This window comes from Embiotoca jacksoni, unplaced genomic scaffold, assembly GCF_022577435.1.
Source record: "Embiotoca jacksoni isolate LCO1_2020_lvr unplaced genomic scaffold, fEmbJac1.0.p SCAF_1, whole genome shotgun sequence".
Taxonomy (NCBI): Eukaryota; Metazoa; Chordata; class Actinopteri; family Embiotocidae; genus Embiotoca; species Embiotoca jacksoni.
In genome coordinates this window covers 3,214,972-3,231,228 of record NW_027185229.1, presented here as the reverse complement: position 1 = coordinate 3,231,228, position 16,257 = coordinate 3,214,972, and the positions used below count along the sequence as shown (strand labels likewise).

General features: G+C 42.6%; 2 protein-coding genes across 3 annotated transcripts; both read right to left on the bottom strand.

Moving 5' to 3' along the window:
- Positions 1–160: 160 nt before the first annotated feature.
- mmp19 (matrix metallopeptidase 19) lies at positions 161–4,429 on the bottom strand. The gene is made up of 9 exons (XM_069156011.1): positions 4,334–4,429; positions 4,082–4,167; positions 3,776–3,906; positions 2,940–3,152; positions 2,613–2,858; positions 1,710–1,835; positions 1,161–1,325; positions 927–1,054; positions 161–831 (listed from the first exon to the last, which is right to left on the bottom strand). Exons 1-9 carry the CDS (start codon positions 4,427–4,429, stop codon positions 601–603), a joined length of 1,422 nt encoding a protein of 473 aa, XP_069012112.1. The 3' UTR covers positions 161–600.
- Positions 4,430–8,012: 3,583 nt separating this feature from the next.
- Positions 8,013–15,817, bottom strand: suox (sulfite oxidase). Of its 2 annotated transcripts, none has more exons than XM_069155988.1 (5): positions 15,721–15,817; positions 13,562–13,629; positions 13,220–13,367; positions 11,998–12,267; positions 8,013–9,779 (listed from the first exon to the last, which is right to left on the bottom strand). In XM_069155988.1, exons 2-5 carry the CDS (start codon positions 13,615–13,617, stop codon positions 8,556–8,558), a joined length of 1,698 nt encoding a protein of 565 aa, XP_069012089.1. In that variant the 5' UTR covers positions 13,618–13,629; positions 15,721–15,817; the 3' UTR covers positions 8,013–8,555. The 2 variants fall into 2 exon arrangements, with proteins under 2 accessions (XP_069012089.1, XP_069012099.1); XM_069155998.1 differs by lacking the exon at positions 15,721–15,817 and adding an exon at positions 15,676–15,694.
- Between the last annotated feature and the right edge of the window lie 440 nt (positions 15,818–16,257).

Genomic DNA, 16,257 nt, shown 5'->3' with positions numbered 1-16,257 from the left:
TCTCTCTTTTGCAGACAGCACAATGCAGGACAGACCGCCCTTTCATCACAGTGAATACTACATATTTCTCTATTTTTCCCCTTTTTTGTGGGAACAACTTTTCTGGTGACAGAACTGCAATCAGAGAGGAAGTTTTAACTGGACTTTACGTCTTCTTTAATTTGTCCCACTGTTTGTCACAGATCCAGTGTGATTCATGAGAAATCGTGTGCCCTGAACGGAGTGCACACTCCCATCGTCACGTTACATCTTTTGGAAAATATTACAACACATAATCCAACACATATGGCTGAAAGAAAACGCAAAACAACAACAACAAAAAAAGGCAGAAGGCTTTGATTTCTTCCCCAGATCATACAAAAGGTTGCACAATGTTTGAGTCACAGAAACACAAACTACAAGGACTGAACAAATATCAGCCAGCTTAGTTGTAATTAGATCCAGTGAAATAAAATCAATCATTACTCTTATTTTGTATTCATGTGATCACTGAGTATTAACTATGTATGACTACGGCTGAGGTTGGGTGGTTGTCAATGCCCCTTGGAGTGGAACCAGCAGCCCTGCTTTAGCTCTCTAGTGCCCCCCGATGGATAAACTCTAGCATTGCATCCAGCGTTCCTTCTTGCTCAGCGGGTATCCTCTGTCCACTCTCAGCAGCTTGTTCACCCGCCAGTACTCGTCCCCCTTGAAGAAGAAGATCTTGCCGTTGGTCCAGGTGAAGGCCGCGTCGGGAGCGGACGGGACTCCGGTGAACAGCATGCTCAGCGGTTTGGGGTAGAAAGTTAAGTCGTTGTACTTCAGCTCGTCCCACTGCCAGTGCTCTGAACCCTACAGAGGCAAGAGAGGGAGTACAAATCAAGGATTTCTTCCCAAGAACGATGTTAAATATGGATGTTTTTAATGCTGCTTCTCCTCATAGGTACCTTGATGAAGACCAGCTTCTTGTTTATCTCCAGGTACAAGGCTGCATCAATATCACGAGGGATCCGTTTCACTCGTTTGGGGTAGCCGTAGTCCAGCCGGAACTGGGTGTACTTCCACACTTTATCGCCTGAGACCAGACAGAGCTTTTATTAGAAATCAATGCATGGGCTCAGGAACACTTTACGTTCAGGCTTTTACATGCAGACCGGAGAGTACACTGCACACGAGTCCACCTTTAAAGAAGTATGTCTTGTTGGTTCTCAGAGAGTGCACAGCAGCGTTCAGGTTTCCAGGGAGACCCCTCCACAGTTGGTCAGTCTTCATCGGCGTGTTGTGTCCCAGGTTGGAGATGGTCCAGACATAATCACCACTAAAAGCAAAGGTTTTCCTCCATGGACCTGATTAAAACAACGATAACATGTTGATAACAATTTATAAAAATCAGGACATAAATAACGCAAAGTCGTCATAGTTAAGGACTCGAAGCCAACAAATATCTGTTGCACAAACTTGATCGTTAAAACTGCTTGGTGCTTTTTTGACTGATGTTCTCTTATGATTTGGTTCCTTTGAAACTTTATTGATTCCTGTTTCGTGTTGCTTTGAAAACTCACAGATTGAAATGTTCATTTTTGGAGTTTTATACACTGCAGCTCACAAATACTTCTAACTTAAAAATACATAATTTTGTCCCCTGAGGATGTTTACACGTCATAGTCTAACGTTAAATTGGATCACAATGCATGCAGTTGGAGCTTTTTTCCAGTTGATCAATAACTTACCTAACATGATGGCATCCAGAGAGGCAGTGCAGGGATCAGGGATGTCCTCAGTTCCTTGGCTGCTTTCTGTTGGAAACAGACTGTCTGGAGTTGTTGGAGAGGCTAAAGTGCTGCTGATGCGTTTACCTAAAACAGAGAAGTTACAGATTTTAGGATGAAAGAACGTTTTCCTCATTTTGAGATCTGCAAACTACATGAATAAAGTTTCCGTTCCAGACAGATGCAGTCGTCATAGTTCAACATTAAATGATTTAGACTCCTGTTTGTTTACTTCTATCAGATACTTAGTGGATCAGAGTGTGAAAGGGTCCTAAACAGACCTCATACAGTTAACAGGAATATCAGACAACAAATTGTGGCATCAATAGAAGATATTAAAACATTTTTTGTTGATTGACAGGGACACAGATGGATTTTCTAATGTGGACAGGCTCCATTTCTGATAAAAGGAAGCACTCTGTTCTGAATCAGACATCATAAATACCAATTAAAAATGCAGAATAGAAGCAAACATGGTGGACAGCACACATTGAAGTGTCAGGATTTTTTTTTTTTGCCAATATTGCCACAAGTATTTATGTGTATCGGTTGATATTTGAGTTTTGTATGAACATATGACAAACATTTTTTGATGATGATCCCTTTAATGTTATTAAAAATCAATGCATGGGCTCAGGAACACTCCGAGCGGGAGACTCTGATTTAATGCTGTCAGTGTTTTGAGTTGGACAATCTAGCTTTGCTGCAATTTCTTTTATAACAATCAGAATTATTATCCTAGTCGTTCTCTTAACATCTTATTAGTGTTTTGCGTTCATTAGGTTTATAATATCTGCACAGTCAACAGTTGCATAGAGACCACATGAAGTCGTGGTCCAGTTTCAGCTCCACTGATACACTCACCGTAGAGCGCCTGGATGCCTTTCACATCATCTGAGTGCAGCCTGAAGTTGGCGCGGTACCCAACGTAGACCGGTGCCATCAGAGCGCTCCTGAACTGGGAGTGACCCAGGCCGAGGGCGTGGCCTATTTCATGGGCCGCTACAATACGCAGATTAGTGCCATAATATGTTCCATCAGTCCAGAACTCGTCCTCGTCAAAGTGGACAATACCGGATTCTGGTGACTCAGCGTGGGCCAGTACATGACCTGCAGGTGGTACAACAGAAGAGATTACATGACCCGGCTGGCCCGGTGATTCTCCACAGTATATTTATGAAGAAAACTAACCTCGGCCATCGAACGGGACCGCACAGTAGCCGTCCTTCTTGTGGAAGGAGATCTTTATGTCCGCTCTGCCGTAGTCGACCTCTCTGAAGGTCAAAGCCGCTACGTCGCTCCAGTACTGGAAGGCAGAGCGGATGGCTGCACTGACCTTTGTCTTCACCATGTCAGGGGTGTAGTTGTAGATGCGGTAGGTCAGACTCTTTTTTCTCCAATGACCTGAAGGAGAACAAAAATGTTGAAAAAGTTTTCTTTGTTGATTTGACCACATTAAAACATTACATTGGCAACTTTTATTTAACATAGGTATACTGAACGTTCTGATTCACTCCCTTTAACACATTTTGTAAACTCCATGAGAATCAGACTGTCAGCTTTAACATGGGAAAGACTACTTCTACAGTCATACTTTTACCACATGTTTAAAATGAAGGAGATGGAAATGGCTGCCTTTAAAGATTGAGCTATCTTTTGTACCAATGTGCAGCATCACATGACAGACAATACACTACGAGTTTAGCTCACAAGGTCCCTCTATGGTCTGAATACACACTCCTGTCTTTGGGGTGAATGTACTGCATGTCCAGGATGAGGACAAAAAAAGGCATCACATCCTTTGCACTTAATGTCCTTTAATTTTCCAAATGAGGCTTTTGTGATGTTTTAATGTTGTTTTATTATCCTTATTTGTCTGATGTTGTCTTGTCAAATTATGTGGTGTTCTGTGGTTGATGTTCTTGTGCAAAGAAAATTCCTCCACAAAGGCTTTCATTCATTCATTTGGAGCCTTTAAAAAAAACTTCTTCCCTGTCATTTTTGTTTTTATTCTTTTGTGGACTCACCCATCACTCTGTACTTGTGGAATTTCTTGTTGAAGGGATCCTCCAAACCACAGCGGGGCTGTCTCATCACCTCCAGGGTGGCTTCATCTAATTCTCCAGTAGATGGCAGATCATTCACCCTCTGCAAGACCCTGGTGAGACAAGAGGCTGTCAAACATCTGCAAACTTAAAAAAAAACCAAACACAGACACTAACCACATTAATTGTCAGAGAGAGTTGCTCCACGAGGACCCTGATGTAAGAGCTGCTGTGTAATGAACATACTTAGATGAGTCCCCTTTCTAGGCTAAACACACGCTATGTTACCTGAGAGCTTCAATGACCTCCTCCAGGTGAAGAGGGTCCTGTGGGTCAGCGGGGTCATTCAGGTAACCATACTGCTTCAAATACGCCTGAAAGCAAAACCACAAAGCTCTCATGAGTTTGAACAAATACCTTAAATCAACTTATTTTGTACAAAATATTAAAAGCCACATCCACACATGCAAGATATGGACTCACTGTTCAGATTCATTTAAAAATATCTTGTAAGAGTGAGCTTTCACACATTAATCTTACCTTTGCTTCATCTAACTCTGTCCATTGCACCACTTCACAAAAGCCTCCTCTGAGGCTGAGCACCAGCAGCAGCGCCAGCAGCCCTGTGAGGTCCATAGTCAAATTTATCATCCAGAGATTCGGTCCCAGATATCCACCGCTGGTGCTTCACAGCCTGAGAAGTGTTCAGCAGAGTTCCACAGCAGACTCTTTGTTCTCTGGGCGCTCCGGCAGTTTTTAAATCAGTCAGCTGCATGAGTCAGCCCCGTGGCTGTGATGATCCACCTCTGAAGAATGAGGATTGCAAGAGCAGCCAGTTGACCTCCTGCCAGTGTGTCTGCTGTTAAATTATACAGCTGTTGAGGGAGGACATGGGACTAAACTCCTCCATCTCCACCAATTTATGGCGTCAACAGGCCGTAGTCGAGCCTACAGTAGTGAGCTTTTAGCCTCTTTATAAGGCACTGAAGTGAAGGCACTCTCCCTGAACAAATCTACCTCTAAGACACCCCCCATGTTATTCTCCAGGTTCACAGCTGTTTTGTTGATCCCTGGTGTTACTACCGTACTAGATGACCTGTATCACAGCTCAATTATGGGCCCGAACCACAGAAGGACCCTCGCCCTCGGTCTCCACATTCCTGTCCTCACCACACTTGTATTACCTGGGACAAATATTTATGTTTACAACTCACGGTGTAAAATGTCAATAAAAACAATGCGATGATTTGGAAATCATCTAAAACCATATTTAGTTGAAAATAGACCTGAGGCAACATATCAAATGTTGAAATTGATTGATTTGATGCCAGCAACAAGTTTAATATTTTTTTTTTTAAAGGAGCAACAAAAGACTGTAAAAGTTGTGTAATGCAAAAAAAAAAAAAACAGTGGAGGATCACCTCAGATAATCAGGTTAACTGGCAACAGGTGTGTAACATTATTGGGAAATAAAAGAGCATCTCGGAGAGGTTCGCTATACTGTGAAAGACTGCGTGGGCATATAGTGCAATACTATTTCTAAGAATAATGTTTCTCAACTTAAAATTGCAAATAACTTGGTGATTTCATCAACTACGGTTCATAATATCCTGAAAAAATTCAGAGAATCTGGAGAAATCACTGTACGCAAAGGACAAAGCTGAAAACCAATATTGGATGGATGTGATCTTCGGGTCCTCAGGTGGCACTGTATTAAAAACAGACATGAATCTGTAGTGGAAATCACTGCATGGGCTCAGGAACGATTCAGAAAACCATCGTCTGTGAACACGGTTCATCGCTGCGTCCACAGATGCAGGTTAAAACTCGATGCAAAGAAGAAACCGGATGGAAACATGATGCAGAAACACAATAAGCTTCTCTGGGCGGAGCTTATTTCAGATGGACTGAGGCGAAGTGGAAAACTGTCTTGTGAAATTTGTCTCGACTTTACCATATTTGGTGCCCTAAGATGACTTAAGGTGTTTAGATCACTTAACAGCTGATGTATTTTGTCTCTTTCGTGAAGAACTGGTTAAATTGAATCATACTGATCAGTTTTTACCAGAAATGTGTGACTATTTCCAAGAATTGAATATAATTTGGGTTTTGTCACTGTCAGCCAAATCTTTATTCCCCTTTTGGTTCCCGATAATCTAAGCACATCAGCAGTGTCATATTTTTGATCATTTTAGATTAGTTTGCAGTTGTGTAAAATGTAACATCTGCTTTTATGTCAAATATTCAACTACGGATTACAAAAAGGCCGATTTTATCTTATGAAAGTCTCAAAATGTGCATTCTTTCCAGATTTGGGAGGAGATCCATGTAGACTGCTGTTTATGAAACTGACATTAACAGAAGTGTGAGCCTGTCAACCAGCTGCTCTCAAGATGTGAGTGCATGGTTGGCATCATACAGCCTCATAGGTACCACACAGAGTTTATATTTGTACCGTATGCCAGCAGCAGAGCTTGAAGTTAAATTTTTTTGAGAGGGAAGAGTAATAATAATTTAACATAAAGCCTACAATACTATGCTATGATGCAGACCTTTGCACATTAGCACTAAGTTTCGAATGTTGTCATATAGACAATTGGGCTTAATACTCCTTTTCCTTCAGTGATTATTAAAGAACATCCTCGAAGACTCTCCACATTCCTCACTGCATCACAACTCACCACAAAGACCAAATAAAACCGAGCTCTCCTGCACTGGTTTGCATTTATCACCAATGTGATACAATGTGCAGACCTGAGCAACAGAAAAACTCTGTCTGAGTCTGAGTCAGCGTCCTGTATTTGTCATTGTTGTGTATGTCATTAAAAACTTCTGACAGGAAACATAAAGAAACCAAACGCAGGAACAAGCAAGAATTACGCCACTTTTGGCTTTTGGGTCAGTCTGGTGAAACGAGGAATGTTGTTTTCCTTTTACACATGAAAGCGTAGAACTCCACCAAACACACTCATACAAGGACCACAAAACAATTTGTTTGTATCGATGTCTTTATCTGTTTTTGACGCAGCTCTGCTTACCACAGCTTTTAGTCAGTTGTGCGTCACAGATGCATCCCTGAAACTACTGAAATATATCCGGTTTATGGGAACTACTTGAACCTCTTTGTGTACTAAACATGCAGGAGAACATCTGTCCTCTTCATTTGGGCGGCACGGTGGTGCAGTGGTTAGCATTGTCGCCTCACAGCAAAAAGGTTCCGGGTTCGAATCTGGTCCTGGGCCTTTCTGTGCGGAGTTTGCATGTTCTCCCTGTGCTTGCGTGGGTTCTCTCCGGGTTCTCTGGCTTCCTCCCATCATCCAAAAACATGCACCTCAGGTCAGGTTACCTGGCGCCGCACTAGTGGCAGCCTGCTGCAGCAGCTCCCCCCTGAGAGCCCCCCCGCTGTAGCGACGAAATTTCCCCTCGGGGATTAATAAAGTGTATAAAATCAAATAAAAATTACAACATCTTGACTCCTGGTTCATTCCTCAACCCAGAAAACACCAGATTATGAAGCAGGATTTTAATACAGGTTGTTACGACTATTTCTGCTCGCCGTGGCTCATGTGGCCTCTTCCTGCATGAGCTTGCGGTCGTTAAGGTAACGTGGTGGTCGTTAAGGTAACGTGGTGGTCGTTAAGGTAACGTGGTGGCACCTGTGCAGGTCTCCACCAGAGCTCCAAACACCAGCCCTCATTGTCCTTCTCTCTCTTTGAGGCTCCACATCTCCTGCTTTGGTTTGGTTGAACTTTTCCTTCCACCTTCAACACTCATCTTCACACTTCATGTTTCTTTGATGGTTAAAGTTGTTTATTTGGAATAAATCTGAACATTGGTGTTTCAACCTGTCGTGGTTGGCTGCTTGGTTGTGAGGACGGCTTCACTTGTAGATGTGTTCAGAGTCGATGATGCAAGATGTGCAATAATTTACGGGAAATTGTGCAATATTTTATATACACTGTTTGACAGGATGCCACCTGCTTTTTATCATACTTGTATTTTATATTATTATAAATGCGTGTATTGCACTGCACATTTTGTTTTATAAATATGTACAGAGATAATAAAGGTATTCTATCCAATTAGTTTTTATCCTGAATAAACTGTCCTCCCCTCTGAACCTCCTGTTCACATTCAACCAACATTTTTCAGGAGGTGGTTTGAATCCATTCATATCCTGTTTCCTCCGTGACCACATTCAGGAATCAATAAGTCAAAGTAGAAGAAGATGTTTTAATGTTTGGTGAGTTTCTTTTACTTATAAAACTGCATCAAGCTTTTTCAAAGTCAAAATAACAAAATCCAGGACAGTATAAACACGGCTAAACCTTCACGCCGTCGCCTGAGCAGCAAGATTACTTTTTAATCAAAGACACAGCTGCAGGTAAAGAAGCGTTCCTTTGTTTGAGATAATTCAGGTCGATCCTGCTCTCAGTATCCAGCTGCTCTGTTCAGTCAAATAATTCAACATTAATTGCTGGCCTTGATTAAAATTATTACCCATAAAATCATAATAATATATATATATATATATTATATATTTATAATATATATAATAAATATATATTATAAATATAATATATATATTTATAATATATAAATATATATATATTATAAATATAATATATATATATATACCCAGCCCAAGTTGTGTTTCAAAAATACTTCACAATATGGCACTTTGTGTTTCCTTATTCCTGCAGAATATTTAAATCAAGTTCACTCCAGTCTGACTCTGCTTCAGCTGTAAAACCTTAAAAATTTATTCCTTGCTCTCGTCCTCTCTGATCTTCACCTTCACTCGGTGCCATGCGTTGCTCAGGACGCCCCTCAGGTTCCAGATGGGCGGCACCGAGTCCGGCTGCATGTTGTAACTGTTGTCGACCGCCTTGCAAACGATCTCCAGCTCCCCGACCTCAGCAGGGAGCGGCGCCGTGACCTCCCACAGCTTCCAGGCCCAGGCTCGTCCCAGAGGCGGCGACGGCTCGGCGGCTCGTCCCTTATCGCCGCTCCTCAGCTGGGCCACCTGCCACGTCTTTCCCCCGTCCAGCGACACGTCGACACGCACCACCTCCCGGCCGCCGCCGCTCCACGCGTAGCCCTTCACCGTCAGCGTCTCCTCGCTGCGGTCGATCACGGCGGCGTCCGCCGGCGTAGTGATGGCGGACTGAACGGGCAGCTCTTGGATGGCGGGAGCGGACTTGAAGTCCACCGTGTCCCAGTCGGTCCCGGGGGAGAAGCCTTTGTAGTCGTTCTGCTGCCAGTGGCTGCTGCTCTCCTCTCCGCTCACCACGATCTTTCCCAGCCACTTCACGTTGCGTGCTCCCACCACGCCCGGCACCACCACCCGCACAGGGAAGCCGTGGTCCGGAGGGATGTCCTCGCCGTTCATCTCGTAAGCCAGAAGCACGTCACCTTCCTCGCTGACCGCCTTGCTGAGAGGGACCGAAGCTCCGTAGGTGGTCCCCATCACGTCCGAGTCTAGTCCTTCGAACTGAACGTGGCGCGCCCACTGGGTCACGTCTGGGCTGTAGCCGGCGGCCAGCAGGACGTCCCTGAGCTTGGCGCCGCTCCACGTGGCGTTACTGATGGCGGCGATGCCCCAGTTCAGTCCTTTCACCTGCTTGACCTTATTCATCTCACTGCGTCTGTTACCGGCACACTGCAGCGTAGCCGTGATGGTGTGTTTGGGGAACCAAGTCTTCAGGTCCTCTAAGGACAGCGTCAGCGCCCCTCCGGGGAGTCCCTCCACGTGGAGCCGATAGGAAGCCGGTTCCACCTGAGGGACCGGCAGGTGGTTTCGTTTGAAGAAGAAGGCGGAGGGCGTGATGTAGCTGTCGGAGAGGAATTCGGGAGGCGGCTCGGCGTTGAAGGGCTTCAGGTTGTTGATGCGCAGGACGGGGTGGCGCTCCGGGTCAGACGAGTACGGGTCCGAGGATTTTACAGCCTGCTGCTTCTTCACGTCTTCTTGGCTCAGCTCACCAACCTTCAATCAACCGCAGACACACAGGTTTTATTCATCGGGACGAACCCAACACCACCAGTCGACATATGTTCAACTTTTCATCAACAATAAGAATCCAAAAGGTGAAGACCTTGTTTACAAAAAAAAAACAAAAAAAACAACTACACAGGGTCACTTTAAGCTGATAAATGTCAGCCACGCAGTTCTCTCACTGACCACTAGAGAGCGTGCTGGTACTCAGTTCTTCCTCAGAAGACCGCAGCAGACCTTCTCCTGTCTGCAGCGGCCGTGTGTCAGAAATGACAAGTTCATGTGAGGAGATATTCAATTCATGTCACCCACGGCAACGACACTTTCATGTCAACGTCTGTTTGGATGTCTCAAAGACACCTCAAACAATATTTAATGGGTTTGCATGACTGAGTTTGGTAAATGTTTATCGTGACTGAACTGCAACACACGAAAAGTACCGAAATAAAGACAAAGGTTTATTGTAACTTGGCATCGATTTTTATCAGCTGTGCTAAAAACTTTACACACCAGAGGATTTACTGGGTTATAAACAGGATCTGTCAGGTGATCTTATTGGCTGTAAATCTGTTTAAGCAAATTAAGGTCAACTGGAGGTCAGAGATGAACCAGAAACTCTGATCTGTGATGGATTTTTGTAACCGAACGACGTTAATTTGATCTGTTTTCCTCGCGCATGCGTTTTCTACTCTTTAATATCATTTAAGTTCTTTTTTTTCCAGTGTGAAGCAGAACTCGTGGTGAAGCTGCACACCGGGTTTGTTATTGTTGAATGTTAAATGGAGGTCAGTGATGCTCCACTGTTTATCGTTGACTGCTGTGAGAGACTGTTTACTGAAAACATGTATTTTCCTGAGTGACTCCATCGTTGATATTCTTCTCCACCAGTTTCATAGTAAATACTCAAAACCTCCATCACAAATGTAATCAGCTGAAGTTTGGGGTCTTCTTTACAAAAGCCTTAAACATAATCATTAGAAAATATATGATGATGATGGAGAAAATTGGTCAATAACTGACAAAACTGTTAAAAAGCCATGACTGATGAGTGAGATAAATGTTTGTATTTATGAAGATATAAGATTATAGTCTGACTGATGTTTTTTTGTTTTTGCATTTTGATTTAAACAAACTCTTCCAGCGCTCGTTAAAAGTAAATATTTCCATTTCTTCTGACATTATGAATCTGTGCATGTTTGAGGACCCGTCCGAGCCGATTGGTTGCAGCCTATCAGGTTAAAGGTCAGGTCGCCAAGGCGACTGCAGGCTCTCCTCTCTGTAGCTGCACCAGACAGTCAAACATGTTCTTCTTCAACAAACTGATAAATGCAGAGACTTCGTAGCGGTGAGCTCCAGTTTTTTTATTTTTTTTAATTTTATTGTTGTTTAATCCGTTTTTGCTTCTTTTTTTGGTAAAGTTACTTGTTTGGTTGGGCCTTGTGTTTTTCGTCTCTTTTTTTGAGTAGGTAAGTTCAGAAGTTTCAACCACAGTTCTCTTTTGTTTATTATTTTGCTGTTAACCCCACTTAACACTGACAGATTCAAATAAACCTTTTTCTTTAAATTAGAGTTATTCTGGGCGATCCACCTGCTAGGAATAACAGGAAATGACAGTTATATCCTGAAAACGGTAAAACTATTAACTGTAGCCGCAAAAAAAAAGAAAAGCAAATACTCGTAAATGATTACAAACTGACCTTCAGTAGAAAACTGGATTGAAATCATCAAAGAAATTCATGATATGTAAACGCTAACTTTTCTTTTGAGATTAAGACACATTTGTCAGAATAAGGAAATCGGCCGGTGACTTCACCTCCCTAACCTCACGCATGTGTTGTTGTTTTTTGTCTCTTAAAATGTTAATGAATTCCCTCTTGCAGGCTGCTGTGCCATTTGTGTATAATTACATTCAAGTTTAAGTAATGTTGACTGTTCTGTTTATTGGACAAATTTTATGGTTGAAGTTAAGGTAAGTGTCTGGTAACCTTGTTGATGTGCTGCACTGTTGTTTGTTTTGCTGTGGTTTTGTTTAGTTTTATTCTGGGTTTTTTTTTGTGTCTTTTCTTGCCCAAAGAAAATTAGTGTAAAAAAATACAAAATAAAGATGATTGTAATTCTCTTGACGCTGGTGGTTCTTGGAAAGTCTAATCTACGCTGCACCAGAGTTCCCTTCAGTTTAATCATCAACAGAAACCAACAAGTGTCCCACCTTGTACTCCGAGAGGATTTCCAGCACATGTTCCTGGTTGTGCACCGCGTACAGCGCCCAGAAGGGTTCGAGGGCGCCGCCCGCTGCCATCAAGATTTTATCCCCGCCGGGGTGCATGGCCACAAACTTGGTGATGTCATAGACGCCACCTTTGTAAGTGACCCACACGCCGTCCTTCACAGAGCGGTGCTTCGCCACTTCCTCCTGGCTGAAGACGGGAAGAGAGGAGCTTCTCCCTATGGTCGGCACGGCGACGTCCACCCGCTTAGCCTGAACAGGGAAAGAGGCGACGGCACTTTAATGACCCGGCAAAAAAAACAACAAGAGTATTCACGTACTCACCGAGATACCTGCAGACTTCTAATACTTCATCGGGTCATCGATCACTTGCAGGCAGAAAAATATTAAAAAACAAATTCAACGTTTGAAAGTAACGAGTTTCAGCCTTTTCACCACCAACAGTGAAACTGGAGGCCTTCGTCTTTCTGTGCAAACAACACGTGCGTTTGTTTGTCGGGTAGCAGGTTATTTTTTCCATCATTTAAAAACAAACATTACTTGTGAAGGACGAAACACATTAAAGCAGAAAGATGAACGAGATGCAGGATTCGTACCACGACTGCTACTACTTCAGAAATGTTAATTATTCACGTGTGTGTGTGTGTGTGTGTGTGCGTGTGTGTGTGTGTGTGTGATTTCAAATTGCTTTTGAAGTTGGACAGGAGTTAAACTTCAACTACCAGCTCGTGTTGGTTTGACTCTGTTACAGTTTACATCATTCATGTCTCATGCAGTGAAGACTTAACTTAAACATGAAATATGACCCCGATCTCTCCGTCTGTTCCCGAGTTATGATGTTTAATAACTAATAACTTTAATAATGTTTAAAATATATACATACATTTTGCAGAAAATAATAATGACGCTGCTGTAAAGTTGACCTTTGACCTTCTGGATATAAAACTTCTTCCCTTCATAATTTATCGTATTAAGACCTTTGTGGGAAATTTTGTCCACAACTAGCGCATTCATTTCGGAGTCATGGCCACCGACGTGTTTCCGCGAGTTCACGGTGACCTTTTGACCTCTGACCACCAAAAAGTCAAATCCGTTCACCTCTCGGGTCAAAGAAAAGGTTAAACGCTGGATTTGAAGACATTCCTTCCAGATGCCGCTGAGACGTCACATTCAGGAGCACCGGCAGGCCTCATGTCGTCCTCACCTTGTGGCGGTGCAGGTCGTACGCCAGCACGGCTCCGGCCCCAGCCAGCAGCCCGGCGAGGGCATGTCTCCAGCTGGGACGGTGGTTCAATCTCTGGTCCTCGCTGCTGCCGCTGCACAGACGAACTGCACACGAGGCCACCTGATACCTGAGAAAAGAAAAGAATCAGAATCAGCTTTATCGGCCAGACGAGCAAGGTGAACACGGAAACAGACATATAAAACACAAATAGCCATAAATACGGCGAAATACAGGACAGAGATTAATTGTAAAAGTCCCCAAAAGCATAAAAAAGAGGTGTATTTTGTGCTAACAAACGAGCGTCTTGTTGCAGTTCTGTACCTTTGACTGTTCAGAGGAAGTCGAGTCAGGCTGCTGCAGCGTCGGAGAAGCAGCATTGCATTGATGTTCTGGGAAGAAGAAAAAACATGATCTTAGGTGAGCTCAAACTCATTTAAAACATTTACCCACAAACACCGAATACATCCTGAGATGTTAAAGGGATTGAAAACATGCTGAATAACAACCAGATTTCCACAAATCAATCCTCTATAATCAGCCTGCTAGTTTGAATTATAAAAAAAACTGTCTTCAGTGTCAGTTTTGTTTAAAGCAGTTTAAAAAAAATAATAAAAAAAAAATGCTGCTGGCTGATGTTTATTTTTCACATAATAAACAAACATGCCGTTACGATTATAAACTTTTCTGTACTCTTACATCAAATGTGTTCCTGTCAAATGACAAACTGGACCTTCAAACCTCTCGACTTCTCCTCAACTGACCAACCAGCTGCTGCTTTCACCTTCAGAAAGCAGCCAACCAGCGGACGAGGAGTGAAAACGCACATGTTGTCCTGCCCTGCACACAATAACTGAACTAAATGAAACAAATTCATATCGAATGGAGGGGGGAAAAAAAAGGTAATTTAACAGCACTTTGTACAATGAGTAAACAAGTGATGATTCAGGAGAGAAACAAATATCTCCAAGCATTTCGAAAACATGTTAGAATAAGGCTGATTTATGTGGAAATAATCTGACTGGACGAAGGTTGTAGAGCGCTTACAGTAAACGACAAAACGCTGCAAAAAGCACGACTTCCAGGCAACTCATAAAACAACAGTATAGCGCATAAAGGAGCTCTGCTTTATCAGCAGCTTACAGCTGTTTTATCACCGTGGCCATTAAGATTACTCCCAGTTATCTTGAAGCAGCATTCATGGTGGCAGCACAACTGTCTCAAGCATTATATTACTGTCTGTCTCAAAGCGTGACAGCCATATGTTAGCATCACTCAAAACCATGCTGGGAAAATTATTCTGTTAACAAAAAGGTCAGAGTCACATCTTTTAATGGATAACATGTGATTTGATCCCTTTAAAAGTCTTTAATATCAAACTGAGCACAGGACAATAATACAACTGTACCAGTGTACCGGTAAACAACCGAGCAGCAAACTAAAGGGACCCGTCGGTTTGTGAACGGCCGTTATGAGGCATTGAGTTCGGATTTTGTCCGTCGCCATCTTTGCTAGTTCGAAGTGGTTTGGAGTAGGAAGTGACCATATTTGGACGAGCTGGGGGTCCGACTAATCTGATTAGAAACCTGACGATACTATGTGCCGCCCACCGATTGCTGTAACCTGACTGCACCACAGGCCTGTCAATCAATCAGACACGCCCACAAAAACATCTTTTTTTTAATTATTTTTTTTTAAAGGTTCATTTTCTAATTAACAACAGGGTTATTTTTCAGATGGACCACCAGAAAACTAATAAGAAGGAGCGACTTCAGCTAAAAACACAGAGATAACTTGCAGAATTTTTGTTATTGACGTCACATTTGATGAGAGAAGTTGAATGGGAGTCTATGGAGCCGGAGGCTTTTCGGAGCCGACCTCTAGTGGCCCTCGGTGGTACTGCAGCTGAAGACACTTCTGCTTAATTTTTCAGACCCAAAAGCTTCGTCCACTGTAGCACCATCGGACATCCGGGTACTTTACGTTTAACATAATCAGTACTGGGAAGCACTAAATCATAATGAGATACCAGATAGTATGGATGTTATAAAACGAGGTGTGTCGTTGAAAAGGTTTGAGGACATTACAAATACAAGCTGCAGCTGTAAACACACTTTAAATCACGGAGTTTGTCCGCATTTTGCCCTTTTCTGTCGCAGCTTCTCTGGTATCTGTGGACATCACCGACGAGACCGTCTGACAGGATCAGTCTTAAAAATAACGCCGGTATTTAACACCGACTAAAATCATCGGCAGCGTGTCTCACACACGTTTCATACGCGGTTATTTACACGCCTGCTAAACGCTTCGTTAACGTGAGCTAGCTAACAAACGCTTCTCGTGACGTCATTACCATCCTCACAACTGAAGTTGGCTGACGTTTAAGTCAGACACTCGTTATCCCGCTGATTTTAAGTAAATTCATAAACGGGACAAACCTTCACTACAGCACCTTGTTTCTTCCTGCAAACCAGCGAACTCACCTCTGTTGACTCGACTTATATCCAGATGTTTTCCGCGACGCTGTCCCGAAACAAACTCCGCTGCTCGCGACGTTTCATAATCACAGACCGGGGCGCGTTCAAGACAACTGCTGCTCGCGTCTGCTCGAAGTCACGTGCTGCAAACAGATCCTCTGTGACGTCAGGCGACCTGGACGATTTCTGTTAGCAACTGTTTGGATGAGTTTGTGTATTCTTTGAAATCAATGAATTATTTTTGTCGATGAACACGGGCAGCTAATTCATCAAATGGTATAATTTATTAATTTATTTAATACATTTATTTTATTAGTAGTAATTTATTAATTTAATTAATAATTAAATGAATATAATTAAATTATTATAAATAAATAAATAATTTAATTAATTACTTTAATATTAATTTATTAATATCAGTAAATAGCAGTAAAGTTCAGTTATAAGTCTTGTTGAAAAATCCTTTTTAAGTAAGAAGATCAACTATATTTGGAAAAATGGCTGGAAATAGACAACATTTATTAGAATTTACAGCTGATACGA